At 36.4% G+C, this 14,587-nt stretch overlaps 1 protein-coding gene across 5 annotated transcripts in view; it reads right to left on the bottom strand.

Moving 5' to 3' along the window:
• Positions 1-3,612, bottom strand: part of CAMSAP1 (calmodulin regulated spectrin associated protein 1) — a 68,517-nt gene extending 64,905 nt beyond the window's left edge. Inside the window, exons 1-2 of one of the 5 annotated variants that reach the window (XM_031954963.1) lie at positions 3,489-3,612; positions 2,417-2,579 (exon numbers count right to left, since the gene is read on the bottom strand). In XM_031954963.1, coding sequence (XP_031810823.1) covers positions 2,417-2,579 — 163 coding nt within the window. In that variant the 5' untranslated portion in view covers positions 3,489-3,612. Of the gene's footprint in view, positions 1-2,416; positions 2,580-2,821; positions 2,938-3,021; positions 3,134-3,488 lie in introns of those variants that run through there. The other 4 variants (XM_031954961.1, XM_031954962.1, XM_031954960.1 and 1 more) reach the window with 4 other exon arrangements.
• Between the last annotated feature and the right edge of the window lie 10,975 nt (positions 3,613-14,587).

Here is a 14,587-nt window from a genome sequence, read left to right as displayed (position 1 = left end):
TTCTAAAAAAGCATTATTTTCAGACTACACACACACACACACACACACACACACACACACACACACACACACACCTCTTTTCAAAGAAATCCCTAAGATACTATGAAAGATTTCATTCACCCAAACTCTAAACTTACTAGCAATAGATATTCCTACATAATGAGAACCAAAAGAATAATATGAACCCTAACATTCTAAGTTTTTTCATCAGTTTATTAAAAAATGTAAAAAAAAAAATTCAATTTACCAACTACCCTTCCCAAATATAAGTATTGTTGAGTTTATATGTATAATAGTTGGAAAAGATTTCTGAACACGTACAAATGAATGAAAAAACAATGCACCTAGAAATAAGGGTACTATCAAATGACATCAGATTAATACAACCAGAAATATGGCAATTCAATCTTAAGATGATAAGTCTCCATTCTCCCTCAATTCTGGCTTAGATTTCTATTTTTCATTCATTCAAAAAATATTTATTTAGTGTTTATTACATGAATCCCATCCCTTCCTTTTGTAACCATGTTGAAAATATTTACCTTTTGGCAAGTTAAAAATATATCAGCTTTAAGAATATCTTATTATTACAAAAAAGGTTAACAAGTATTTATCAAGTTATATCTTATGATGAAAATAAAATTAAACAAATTAACCTAAGAAATTAATGTATATATTATTCACTCCTGAAATTCTGACAAGTTCCTGTGTTAAATGCTGATACTAATTTAAAATCAAAATTAAAATTCACTCTTTAGAAGGAATTGGGAGAAAAATGGGTGGTAGAAGTTTTTTCAGAGTGGTTAGCTTTTCAAACGTATGACTATAAACATATAAATGTAAAGGAAAAACAAACCATTTTCCCCATTTCTAATCTAATAAACTGAGTCACTTTCAGTAGCTATAAAACAAACAATATTTTAAAACACTAATAAAGGAGTTTTGAAACAAAATAGGGCATATATGTATTTAATCCCTATAAATTACAAAACATGTTTGTCCTCATGACTAATAACAACTGTAACTATTATACAAGATCTCAATTCCAACTGCTGAAATATTGTCACATTCAGAATGCCAATTCATGAAGTTTTCAAAACTAGATTACACTTTGTTTAAAGGAAATTCCATTTATATTCTTAGTATTAAAAAGAAAATACTTTTACTAAAGCAAACATATTTTCCAAAAAATACCTAATAAAGACTGAAACTAAATCACAAAATTCTATATATGAGGATAGGATCTATTAATTTGTGCCTGTTCAGAAATCTTTTTTCAAGAGAGAAACTTAAACTCAACAATGTTATATTTGGGAAAGGGAACTGGTGTCCTATGATTTCTTAGGTATGAGAAATTCCCAGTGTATAAACTTTCTCCATCAATACGGAGCAGTAATTCTTCTACAACTAGTCCTGAGTTGCCCAAAGCACTGATAAATTAGATTATCTGTTCATAATCATACAAGTTTGTGTGTTGAAGACAGGTATTAAATCCAATCTTAAAGCCCCATCCTCTATCCATTTGTCTTTCTGAATAAGTATACTGAATTAAAAGTCTCAATTGAATTTAAGAATAATTTGCTCAGCCAAGTTCTAATAACATGTAGTCAGTTATTGATCTATTAAGGGTTTAGCAAACTTAAAATTACAAAGTTGCCTTGTTTCTCAGGATAATTAAAGTTAATCATTATGAAGAGATAATTTAATGTGGGGTTTTTTTTTATGAAGAACTATTTTAAAATAAAACCTCTAGTTAGTGCATTGTAGATTTAATGATAAAAAGTTTTTTTTTAATTTAACATGCCTTAGAAAAGCTGTGTATCATTTACAAATTCTTTATAGAGTAACTGTCAATGCTATATATTTACTAAATTTACATCTTCAAATTGAATGTTCCCTTCTCTCTGTATTTCAGGATGAAACAAATTTATCAGTGAAAAGATGCAGCAATGATATTTTTGAAACAATCAATGATTCAAAAAACCCAGCTTCACATTCTTTAAATTTCAGGGCATCAGACTCGCCAAACTTAAGTATAAAGGTCTCAGAAATCACCTCTCAAAACCACTAGACAAGGAATAAGTGTTTTCAGACTAAGAGAAGCAGTGTTCAAAGCTGGCAGATAATTAACTGACAGGTCCTTTACCAGACCATTCTTGTTCCCAGTAAATAGATTTTGATATGTTTCTAAGTACATATCAAGTACTTTCACTGACAACAGACTAGCATCTAGGCAAAATCCTGATACATTTCTTCATTCCCCATAATTTATTTTTCATGGGATGTGAAAAAAATATGATATTGAGATTGTAAGGTACTACTAAATTTCATATTTTTTAAAAGACAGGAGAGGAATCAGGAACCATAAATTTAAAAAAAAAAATTAAGTCGAGGAATTTTAGGAAAATTATCATACCTATTCCATAGGCTTTAGCACAGATCCACTGTAGATTAGCAGCTATTTTCGCCCTCGCTGAATCATAGAGCTCAGAAGGGACAATTTCAACTGCACTGTCTGTCAGGGCCTCCATTTTTCTCCTGGTGCTATCTCCACCAGCAGAAACATCAACATCCACCATCTAAAAACAAAAAGAATTTTAATATAAGGACAGAGAAATCAAATTAGGTAGTCGGCACCTCTACCCTAAAAACAAAGCAAACAAACAAAAAACCTATCAGCTCTAACGTTTCATTCAAAGCCACAGGCCCCACTAAAATCCTATTTTTTCCCAAAACTGCCATTATTTCACGATTTTTAAAAATGTTTTAAAGTAAGATTAAAAAAGAAAAACTGGAAGGGGGAATCTAAAACAACACAAACCCGGTACTGAATACCGGCATCTTCAAATGCTGCAGAACAGCCACCTTGCATCCCCATTGTATGAGCCTTGCATTTGTGCGAGGACCATCTCCATTGTAAGAGGCACAGACACAAGGAAACCTATCACGGATAAAGGTGGGAGGAGGAGCTGTGGAGGAGAGACAAACACACAAAAAGGGCTCGCCAGTGGCTCTCTCTACCTGCCACTTTCCCTTTAATGGACAAACCCTCGCCTTCGGCATCCCGATTCAACGCACATCTCTGGGGGAGGGGGAGCACACGACGGGGTCGGCCCCCAGAGACGCGCCAGGACCTGGGCGCAGGGAGCACCGAGGGAGTGACGGACTCGCCCCCGCCCCAGCACGACTCCAGAGGCGGGGACTGCCGTGGGCAGGGGGCCGCCGGCCCCCTCAGACTGGGCGGACGGCCGGGAGCCTCCCCGCCCTGGCCGCCGCTCCTCACGCCTACCCCGCCGCCGAGGCCTACCTAGCAACCCGTGCAGCCAGAGCCCAAGCACCTCGGGGCGGGCGCGGCTCGAGCGAGAAAACTAGGCGGTCCGCAGGGGGCGCTGGGAGAGCCCAGCGCGGACCGGGCCGGGAGCGGGGAAGGGCCGGGGCGGGGGCGGGGGTCTCTAAGGGGCCCTCCCTCCCCCAGCCTCCTCACAAACCTTTCACAGTCGCCGCCGTCGCCGCCTTTGCTGCTTCATCCTGAGGCCGCCGTCGAGAGCCGAGGTCGGGAAGAGGCGGGCGGAGAATGAACTGCCCGATGGGGCCCGGTCGTTTGGGGCAAATGGGAGGACCGGGTGCGGGCGGCGCGCGCCGAGGGCTCGGTCGGGGGACGCGCGGCCGAGGCGCTCGCGCACGCGGCTCGCGAGCGGCCGCTCCGGGCCGCCCCCAACGGTCTCCCAGAGAATGGGAAAGCGTTTAGGCAGTTGCGCAGGCGCCGTGCGGACCGCGCAAGAGCTCTCCAACCGTCGTCGTCGTCGCCCTCCTCCCCTCCCCTCTCCCTTCTGCAGGTGCCTGAGCGGGCCAAGCTTCTTTCCCCCGCGCCCTTACCCTCCCGGCGGCTCGGCGTCTCCAGGGCAGAGGCGTAGGAGCAGAAACAACGCCGGGGGGGGAGGGGGGGGGCACGCTCGCCGCCCCGCGTCCCTTTGTCTTTTAGCAGACTCCCCCAGAAGGAGTGTGCTGTGGCCCGGCCCAGCCGTGGCTTCCCGGAGTCAGAGTTTCTTCGTTGGAAGGGTCCCCAGCAGCCGCGTCCGGGGGGCACAAGGCCCGCCCGCTACCACACAGCCGAGAAGGGAGCGTCCAGCGCCTGCCTCAAGACCCTCCGGCGGTGACCTGCTACCGCCAGAGGCGGAACGGCTGCGCTCTGGCCGAGCTCCGGCTGCTGGCGAGTCTTTTTTCCTCCCATCGAACTCAGACTTGTCCCTTTAACAAACTCTGAGACCTGGATAGCATCGAGATTATCTAGGCTCTCGTTTCACAGATGTGAAAACTGAGGACTGCAGAAGCTATCTTCCTGTTTAAAAAAAAGGGCTAGGGTTCAAATTCAGAATCTCGACTCCAGATCCACCTTTTTCCCCATTACGCTCTACTCCCTCTTATGTAGGTCACCGGATCATAGATTTAGAGCTGGAAGGGGCCTTTCCTCACGTTTAGTCCAATCTCATTTCACTCTGAGACACAGTGAAATTAAATGACTGGACTCTTACATGATTGTCCAGCTCTTGGCGGTCCCTTCCAACTCTGAACCAGCCCAGTAGGGCCCGATGAAATGGCAGCAACAGACCCTGCTTAAAAATTACCCATTGACCATGACATATTCCTTGCATGGTGGACTTTTTTTTTTTAAATCAGTTAAATGCTTATTAATTGCTTCTCATCTAAAATGGTTCTACGGAGAATACATAGTCATAGTAAGACTGATGGGTGTTCCCTGTCATGGAATTTAGAGCACAGGATAGAGGGCGTAATACATATAGCATAAATGAAATTTTTTTTTAAAAAAGGAATACCTATTAATATTGGTTCCTCACAATTTAGAAAGCATTTTCCAGAATTGGAAATGGAGATAATAGCCATCCATTGAGGAATGGCTAAACAGATTGTAGCATATGGATGTGATAGAATACTGTTGTGCTGTAAGAAATGAGCCGGCTGATTTCAGAAAATCTGGATTGATTGAACTGATGCTGAGTGAAGTGAGCAGAACCAGAACAATATTATACACAGTGATAGGAACATTGGTGGTGATGGATTATGATTGATTTAGCTCTTCTCAGCAATACAGTCCAATTTTAAAAATCCTCTTCTTCACATCCAGAGAAAAAACTATGAAATCTGAATGCAGATTAAAGCATACTATTTTCACTCTTGTTTTTTGGTTTGTTTTTTGGGTTTTTTTTTACTTTTTCATTTTGTTCTATTTCTTCTTTCACTTCATGACTAATGTGGAAATATCTTTACAGTATGGCTCATATATAATGTATATCAGATTGCTGCCTTGAGAGAAGGAAGATGGGGTTTGGGAAAGGGAGAAAAAATTTGTAACTCAAAATGTTATTTTAAAAATTAATGTCGAAAACTATACATGTAATTGGAAAAAATAAAATACTTATAAAAGAAAAACATTGTCCTCACCAAATATGTATATATATATATATATATATATATATATATATATATATAATCATATGGAAGGACTCACTCCAAATTCAAGATACATTTTCCATGCTACATCTTAAGAATGTGTTCAGTCAGCATTTACTTACCCAAAGCCTGACTAGAACCCCCTTACACCCATTTATCCCACCACCACCAAAGCCTACCTCGTATTCATAAGATACTGGAAAATGAAGTTGGCAAATTTCTGTCCTTATTATCTCCTTATTTCTGTTTTTCAAAGTCATCTGCAATGACATTAGAAATTCTTATCCTCCATTCTGTCTTTTATTATCTTTGGTCCTATCCATCTTAACCCTACTTATCCACAATTCCTAGCCTCTGTTCTTTCTGGAACACACATTATATTAACTAAATCTCCCAGACCCTAGTTCTTTTCCCTCAGTTCTCTCCAGGCTCACAGAAAGCTTACTCTTGGGAATAACCTTTCTCCATTGCAGGAGCTAGTATTCTTTCTTTCAGGCTCCCAGATTCACCAAGTCTGGAAGAGATGTCTCTTGACTTCTAGAGTTCCCCTTACGACTTCCTAAACCTATCCTTGCTTTAATCACTTAGCAAAATCTCTTTAGAGATTCACTGCAGTTGCCCTTATCATTCCTTTTCATATGCATTTAGTTTCCCCCAGGATAATTAGGCAGATTCAAAGCACTCGGTGGGTCTGCACTCATAAAATTATACTTCAAAAGAACCACCCAAGTATTTACATTTTAGTAGATAGTTAGGGGGCCGTAATTAGCTTAGAGCACCAGCATTTACAGGACTAGCAAAGTAAGAGTATTTATATTTGAGTATTTCCCACAAAAAAAAAAAAAAATCTAGTTCACTAGAACAATAGATATCTTAAAATCAACAAGTGCAAAACTGAATTCATATTGACCCCTAAACACTCCCCTTCTCCAAATTTCCTTTTCACTATTGAGGATAACACTATCCTCCTATCCCTCAGACTGAAATCTAGATGTCATCCTCCACACCTCACTATCTCTCACTCCCTATTTCCAGTCTATAACTAAGGCTTGTGAATTTCATCTTTGGAACATCTATTTTCCACACTGCCCTTATCGAGGTCTCTACTGTGCCATCACACCAGTATAGGCCCTCATCACCTCCACCTAGAGTATTGTAATAGCCTACTGATGGACAACTGCCAACTCATTCAATCACCAAAGTTTTCCTAAATCATACATCCAACATTCTTCTACTGAATGAAGCTCCCCATTGCCTCTAAGATAAAATATAGAATCCTCTGGCATTCAAAGACCTTTATAGCCTTCTTTTCCAGTCTTAAGTGACCCTGGCCTCTTTAATGTTCCTTGATCAAATCACTCTGTCTCTCTGATCAAGGAATTTTCCCCAGCTGTCCTCCATTCCCAGAATGCTCTCCTTCCTCATCTATACCTACTGACTTCCCTACATTCTGTTAAGTCCCAATTAAAGGACTACTTTTCAGAGGAAACATTTCCAAACTTCTCAATTCTAGTGACTTCCCTATGGTCATCTCCTCTTTAGATTATGAGTTCCTGATGCAAGGATGAATCAATATTAGGGAAACAGCATAATTGACTTTATCATTAACCAAACTAACAAATCATATGATTATTTTAATAGGTGCAGAAAAAGCATTTGGCAAAATCCAACACCCATTGCTGTTAAAAAAAAAAAAAAAAAAAAAAACACTAGAGAGCATAGGAATGAATGGAGTTTTCCTTAAAATGATCAGTACCATCTATCTCAATGACATCATCAAGCCTCACACTAGAATCATTCCCAATAAGATCAGGGATGAAACAAGGTTACTATCACCACTACTCTTCAATATTGTATTAGAAATGTTAGCTTTAGCAATAAGAGAAGAAAAAGAAATGAAAGGAATTAGAGTAGATAATGAGGAAACAAAATTATCACTCTGCAGATATGATGATATACTTAGAGAATTCTTGAGAATCAACTAACTAAAAAACTACTAGAAATAACTTTAGCAAAGTTTCAGGATAAAAAATAAATCCACATAAGTCATCAGCATTTCTAGATGATACCCAGCAGCAAGAGATACAAAGAGAAATTCCATCTAAAATAAGTGTAGATAATATAAAATATTTGGGAGTCTACCTGCCAAGACAAAGTCAGGAACTAGGTAAACTCAATTATAAAACATTTTCTATGCAAATAAAGTCATATCTAAACAACTGCAAGAATATCAAGTGTTTATGAGTAGCCCAAGCTAATATAATAAAAAAAACTTCTACCTAAATTAATTTACTTTTTCAATGCCATACCAATCAAACTGCCAAAAGCATTTGGCAAAATCCAACACCCATTGCTTTTAAAAAACACTAGAGAACATAGGAATGAATGGAGTTTTCCTTAAAATGATCAGTACCATCTATCTCAAACCATCATCAAGCCTCACACTAGAATCATTCCCAATAAGATCAGGGATGAAACAAGGTTACTATCACCACTACTATTCAATATTGTACTAGAAATGTTAGCTTTACAGAACTAGAAAAAAATAATAAAATTCATCTTTCAATGGAATTAATGAAAAAAAATGCAAATGAAGGTGACCTACCTGTACCAGACCTAAAACTTTATTATGAAGTAGCGGCCATTAGGGGAATAGATTAGATTCACAAAATACAAAAGTCAATGACTATAGTAATATAGTATTTGATAAACTCAAAGACCCCAACTTCTGGGATAAGAACTCATTATTTAACAAAAATTGTTGGGAAAATTGGAAAATAGTATGGTAGAAACTAGAAATGCAAAATGGATCATTTTGATTATATTAAATTTTGTACAAATAAAACCAATGAAGGGAAGCAGAAAACTGGGGGAAAATCTTTACAACCAAGGGCTCTGATAAGGCCTCATATATAGAAAATTGACTCAGATTTATAAGAATACATGTTATTCCCCAATTGATAAATGGTCAAACGATATGAAAAGGCAATTTTCAGGTGAAGAAATTAGAACCATTTCTAGTGGTATAAAAAAATGCTCTAAATCACTATTGATCAGAGAAATTCAAATTAAGACAACTCTGAGGTACCACTATATATCTCTCAGATTGGCTAAAATGACAGGAAAAGCTAATGATAAATACGGAGGAAATGTGAGAAAACTGGGACACTAATACATTGTTGGTGGAGTTGTGAACTGGATCCAACCATTCTGGAGAGCCATTTGAAACATGCCCAAAGGGCTATCAAACTCTGTATACTTTTGATCTAGCAGTGTATCTACTGGACCTAAATCTCAAAAGAGATCATAAAAAAGGGGAAAAAATGGGTGAAAATGTGTGTAGCAGCCCTTTTTGTAGTGGTAAGGAACTAGAAACTGAGTGGATTCCCATAAGCTAGGTAATGACTGAATTTAAGTTATGATGTATGAATATTATGTTATTAATTATATAAGAAATGATCAGCAAGATGATTTCAGAAAATCCTGGAGAGACTTTCATGAACTGATGCTAAGTGAAGGGAGTAGAACCAAGAGAACATTGTATATAGCAACAACAAGATTGTGTGGTGATCATTTTTGATTATCATTGATGATTATGTGATAGTCTTGGCTTTTTTCAATATTGAGGTGATTCAAACCAATTGCAATAGACTTGTGATGGAGAGAGAGCCATTGCATCCAGAAAGAGGACTGTGAAGACTGAATGTGGATCACAATATAGATTTTTTCACTTTTTTTGTTTTGTTGTTTGCTTGCTTTTTGTTTTTTTTCTCATTTTTCCCCTTTTTGATCTGATTTTTCTTGTACAGCATGATAATTGTGGAAATATATATAGAAGAATTGCACATCTTTAACATATATTGGATTACTTGCCCTCTAGGGATAAGGGCTGGGGAAGAAAAGAAAAAAAATTTGGAACACAAAGTTTTGCAAGGGTGAATGTTGAAAACTAGCTTTGCATGTATTTTGAAAATAAAAAGCAGTTACTTTTTTAAAAACTATGAGTTCCTTGAGAGCAAATACAATATGATTATATGAAAGAATGGTATATGGTCTAGTAAAAGGATTTTAAAGATTAAAAAAAAAAAAAATTTGGTTATGTTTATTGGTAGCAAGGAAAAAAACTGGACAGGAAGATAGGGGGTGTCCCAAGAGCACAGCAATAACGGAAATATGGCCACTGTGGCATTCCATCTGTCAGTTCTGTCGCTTTTGTCCAGTTTCAGGTCATAGATCTAGGATGGAAAGGAATGGCCCTGAATGAACATGAGTCTCTAAGTACTAAATGCAAAACAAAAACCAATTAGTTGTGTGGCTCAGAGCACAGGAGCAGAGAGAGAGTTGCCTTGGTTTTAATCTTTAGCCCAGAACAAAAGCCTACATTGGAAAAACTAAAGCAGAAAACCAAGACCAGAGAGGAACTAGAAATTCAGGCACTAATTAGTCTGTAGAACTTTCCAGTAGTGATTGAGTCCAGCAACAAACTACTGAATCCTCGAGGCAATAGACTCAGCCTTGTATGGGGAATTTGCCTCTGCAACTTCCCTCTGACCAAGAAGTCTGTTTATTCTCCAGATCACACACTTTGAAAGCCCTGAAAATTTGCAACTGTGAAAACATCGAAAAGTTTCAGGTTAGGTATACCATCCATAAGTAGGCAAAGCCCAACAGTCAAGTCCAAAGTCTTGAAGAAGGTTGAAATCATAAAAGATTTTTTTAAAAATAAGAAAAAAAAAAAAAAAAGAACCGTATGGTGGCAGAGAAGCTGAAGGCACAAATGCAGAAAAAGAAAATGACTTGAAAACATCTAGGAGCAAAGCCTCAAAGGAAAAAGTGCAGACTAATAAGTCCTACAAGAATTGTTAGGAGAGTTAAAGGAAAATATTTTTTAAAGGAACAAAAACATTTTTTTAAAAAACCAAATAAAAATAGTAAAGGGAAAAGAGGGAGAAAAATGACAGCTCTTCAGGAAATTATGAAAAGAGAATTAACTGCTTTGTAAAAAAAAATACAAGGGGCAGCTAGGTGGTGCAATGGATAGAGCACCAGTCCTGAAGTCAGGAGAACCTGAGTTCAAATTTGATCTCCAATACTTAACACATCCTAGCTGTGTGACCTCGGGCAAGTCACTTAATCCTGATTGCTTGGTGGGGAGGGAGGAAGAGATACAAAACATTACTGTAAAAAATAATGTCTTAAAATTTTGAATTGGCCAAATAATTACTAAAGAAAATAGTTTAAAAGCTAGAATTAGCCAAATGGAAGCTGATGACTCTGTAGTCAAGAAATAATAAAGCAAAATCAAAAGACTTAAAAAATAGATGAAAATGTGAATTATTTCATAGGAAAAAAAATCTAAGAATCATTAGACTACCTAAAAGTCACAAACAAAAATGAACCTAGATATCTTATTTCAAGAAATTATAAAGAAAAACTACCCAGATATCTTAGAACTAGAAGACAAAATAGAAATTAAAAGTATTTACCAGTTATCTCATGAAAGAAACCCCAAAATGAAAACTCAGGAATGTATTAGTCAAAATCCAGAATTCTTTGGTTAACAAGAAAATACTACAAGGAGTCAAAAAGAAAGAATTCAAGTACCATGAAACCACAATCAGAATCATATAAGATTTAGCTACCACTATGAAGGAATGAAGGCTTGGAATAGGATATTCTGGAAGGCGAAGGATCATTGGATAGCAAAAATTTAGTATAATCCTACGGAGAGGAGGGGTTAGGAATGAATGTTTAGTGAAATAGAAGATTTTCAATAAGACCAGAGCTAAATAGAAAATCTAACATTGAAACACAAGACCCAAGAGAAGCATAAAAAAGTAAACATGAGGGACTAAACAAGGTTAAATTGTTTACATTCCTATATGGGAAGAAGATATACTTAACTTCTCAGAACTTTATCATCACTAAGAGTCTTAATTATACACAGGGAATGTGTGATTCTATTATTATCTCAAAATTTTCTCAAAAGAATTTAAGGATGAAAAAGAGGAATGCATGTGGAGATGAAGGAGGAAAGGAAGAATGGGGGAAATCATTTTACAAAAATTGATTGTATTAGGCCATGAACAAATACAGAAAAACAAATATTAAATGTATCTTTTTCTGACCATAATTCAATAAAAATAAAGATCATTTGAAGCATAGACTAAAAAATTAATTGGAAAATAAATAACTTAATCCTAAAGAATGGGTGGGTCAATGAACAAATCATAGAAATAATAAATAATTTCACTTAAGATTTATAACAACATACCAAAATTTGTGGGTTTTAGCCAAAGCAGTATTTAGAGGAATATTTATATTTCTAAATGTCAACATCCAATAAAACAGAGAAAAAATACATCAACAAATTGGGAATGCACATAAAAAAAAAAAAAAACTAGAAAAACAAATTTAAAATCCCCAATTAAAGATCTACATAGAAATCCTGTAAATCAAGTAAGAGATTAGTAGAACTAAAAAAAAATTTAAATGAATAAAACTAGTTGCTGGTTAAAAAAAAATAAACTAGATAAACTATTGGCTAATCTGATTTAAAAGAAGAAAATCAAATTATCAATATCAAAAATGAAAAAAATTGAATTCACAATCAATGAAGAGGAAATAAAAACAATTATTAAGAGCAATTTTGCCCAACTAGGTGACAATAAAATCTAACATTCTAAATGAAATGGATATTTTCATTTTTATTTATTTATTTTTGGCCCTGAAATTTTTTTTTATTATAGCTTTTTATTTACAAGATATATGCATGGGTAATTTTTCATCACTGACAATTGCAAAATCTTTTGTTCCAATTTTTCCTTTCTTTCCCCTTACCCCCTACCCCAGATGGCAATACCTATTCCAATACATGTTAAATATATTAAAGTATAAGTTAACTACAATATATGTATACATGTCCATATAGTTATTTTGCTGTACAAAAAGAATTGGACTTTGAAATAGTGTACAATTAACCTGTGAAGGAAATCAAAAATGCAGGCAGACAAAAATAGAGGGATTGGGAATTCTATATAGTGATTCATAGTCATCTGCCAGAGTGCTTTCGCTAGGTGTAGCTGGTTCAATTCCTTACTGCTCTATTGGAACTGATATTGGAATTGGAACTCATTGTTGAAGATGGCCATGTCCATAAGAATTAATCATAATATAGTATTGTTGTTGAAGTATATAATGATCTCCTGGTCCTGCTCATTTCACTCAGCATCAGTTCCTGTAAGTCTCTCCAGGCCTTTCTGAAATCATCCTGCTGGTCATTTCTTACTGAACAATAATATTCCATAATATTCAAATACCACAATTTATCCAGCCATTCTCCAATTGATGGGCATCCACTCAGTTTACAGTTTCTGGCTACTATAAAGAGGGCTGCCTCAAACATTCTTGCACATACGGGTCCCTTTGCATTATCTGACCTCAACTTTCTTCTTTAAAATCTCTTTGGGTATAAGCCCAGTAGTAGCACTGCTAGATCAAAGGGTATGCACAGTTTGATAGCTTTTTGGGCATAGTTCCAAATTGCTCTCCAGAATGGCTGGATGTGTTCACAATTCCACCAACAATGTATCAGTGTCCCTGTTTTCCCACATCCCCTCCAACATTCCGCATTATCTTTCCCTGTCATCCTAGCCAGTCTGACAGGTGTGTAGTGGTATCTCAGAGTTGTCTTAATTTGCATTTCTCTGATTAATAATGACTTGGAGCATCTTTTCATATGGCTAGAAATAGTTTCAATTTCTTCATCTGAGAATTGTTCATTAAATAAATATTTTTTTTTATTTTTTATTTAATAGCCTTTTATTTACAGGATATATGCATGGGTAACTTTACAGCATTAACAATTGCCAAAACTCTTGTTCCAATTTTTCACCTCTTACCCCCCCACCCCCTCCCCTAGATGGCAGGATGACCAGTAGATGTTAAATATATTAAAATATAAATTAGATACACAATAAGTATACATGACCAAAACGTTATTTTGCTGTACAAAAAGAATCAGACTCTGAAATATTGTACAATTAGCTTGTGAAGGAAATCAAAAATTCAGGTGTGCATAAATATAGGGATTGGGAATTCAATGTAATGGTTTTTAGTCATCTCCCAGAGTTCTTTTTCTGGGCATAGCTGGTTCAGTTCATTACTGCTCCATCAGAAATGATTTGGTTGATCTCGTTGCTGAGGATGGCCTGGTCCATCAGAACTGGTCTAGATAAATATTTTTTAAAAATAAATTGCTCTGATTTACAGGACAAGAAATAGAATATTTAAATCATCATGTTTTATAATCTATAAAACAAACCATAAATGAGTTCCCTATGGGAAATTGGGGGGAGGGGAGAAGGCAAAACCAGATACATTTACTAATGAATTTTATCAAACATTTAAGGAAAAATTACATATTACTATATACTATATAAATTGTTTGAAAAAATAAAGGCGGCACCCTACCAAACTCCATTTAAGACAGAAATATGGTCTTGATACTCAAACCAAGGAATACCAAAACATAAAAAGGAAATTATCGATCAATTTCCCTAATAAATATTGATGTAAACACTTAAATTAAAATACTTGCTAGGATATTTCAGCTCTGTATGATAAAGATCATAAATATTTCCAGGATGCATTTATATTAGCAATACAGGATTTGTTCAGTATAAAGAAAACTATAAGCATAATTGATCATATCAATAATTAAAATAAATATCATATGATTACATACATGTAAAAGTTTGAAAGACTCATTGCCTCTCTTCAATGTAATAACCCTTACAATTGCAAAAGACTCATGACGAAATGTGCTATCCATCTCTAAGGGATCTGATGGTCTCAGAGTACAGATTGAACATATTTTTCCCTTTCTTTTTTTTGAACATAAGCAATATAGAACTTTGTGCATGACTATATATATATATACATATATATGTATATATACATACGTGTGTGTGTGTGTATAAAATGTGTTTTGTTTTTCTTGCCTTTTCCAAGGGTAAGGGAGAAAGAGAATTTGGAACTGAAAAAAATTAAGAAGCCCTGTGCTTTGAAAATAAACAAAATAAAGGATATGCAAATTTATGGTCCATGACTCACCTTA

The sequence above is a fragment of the Sarcophilus harrisii genome, chromosome 2 (assembly GCF_902635505.1).
Source record: "Sarcophilus harrisii chromosome 2, mSarHar1.11, whole genome shotgun sequence".
Taxonomy (NCBI): Eukaryota; Metazoa; Chordata; class Mammalia; order Dasyuromorphia; family Dasyuridae; genus Sarcophilus; species Sarcophilus harrisii.
Note: the sequence above shows the minus strand (reverse complement) of the source record. Positions and strands in the feature narration are given on the sequence as shown.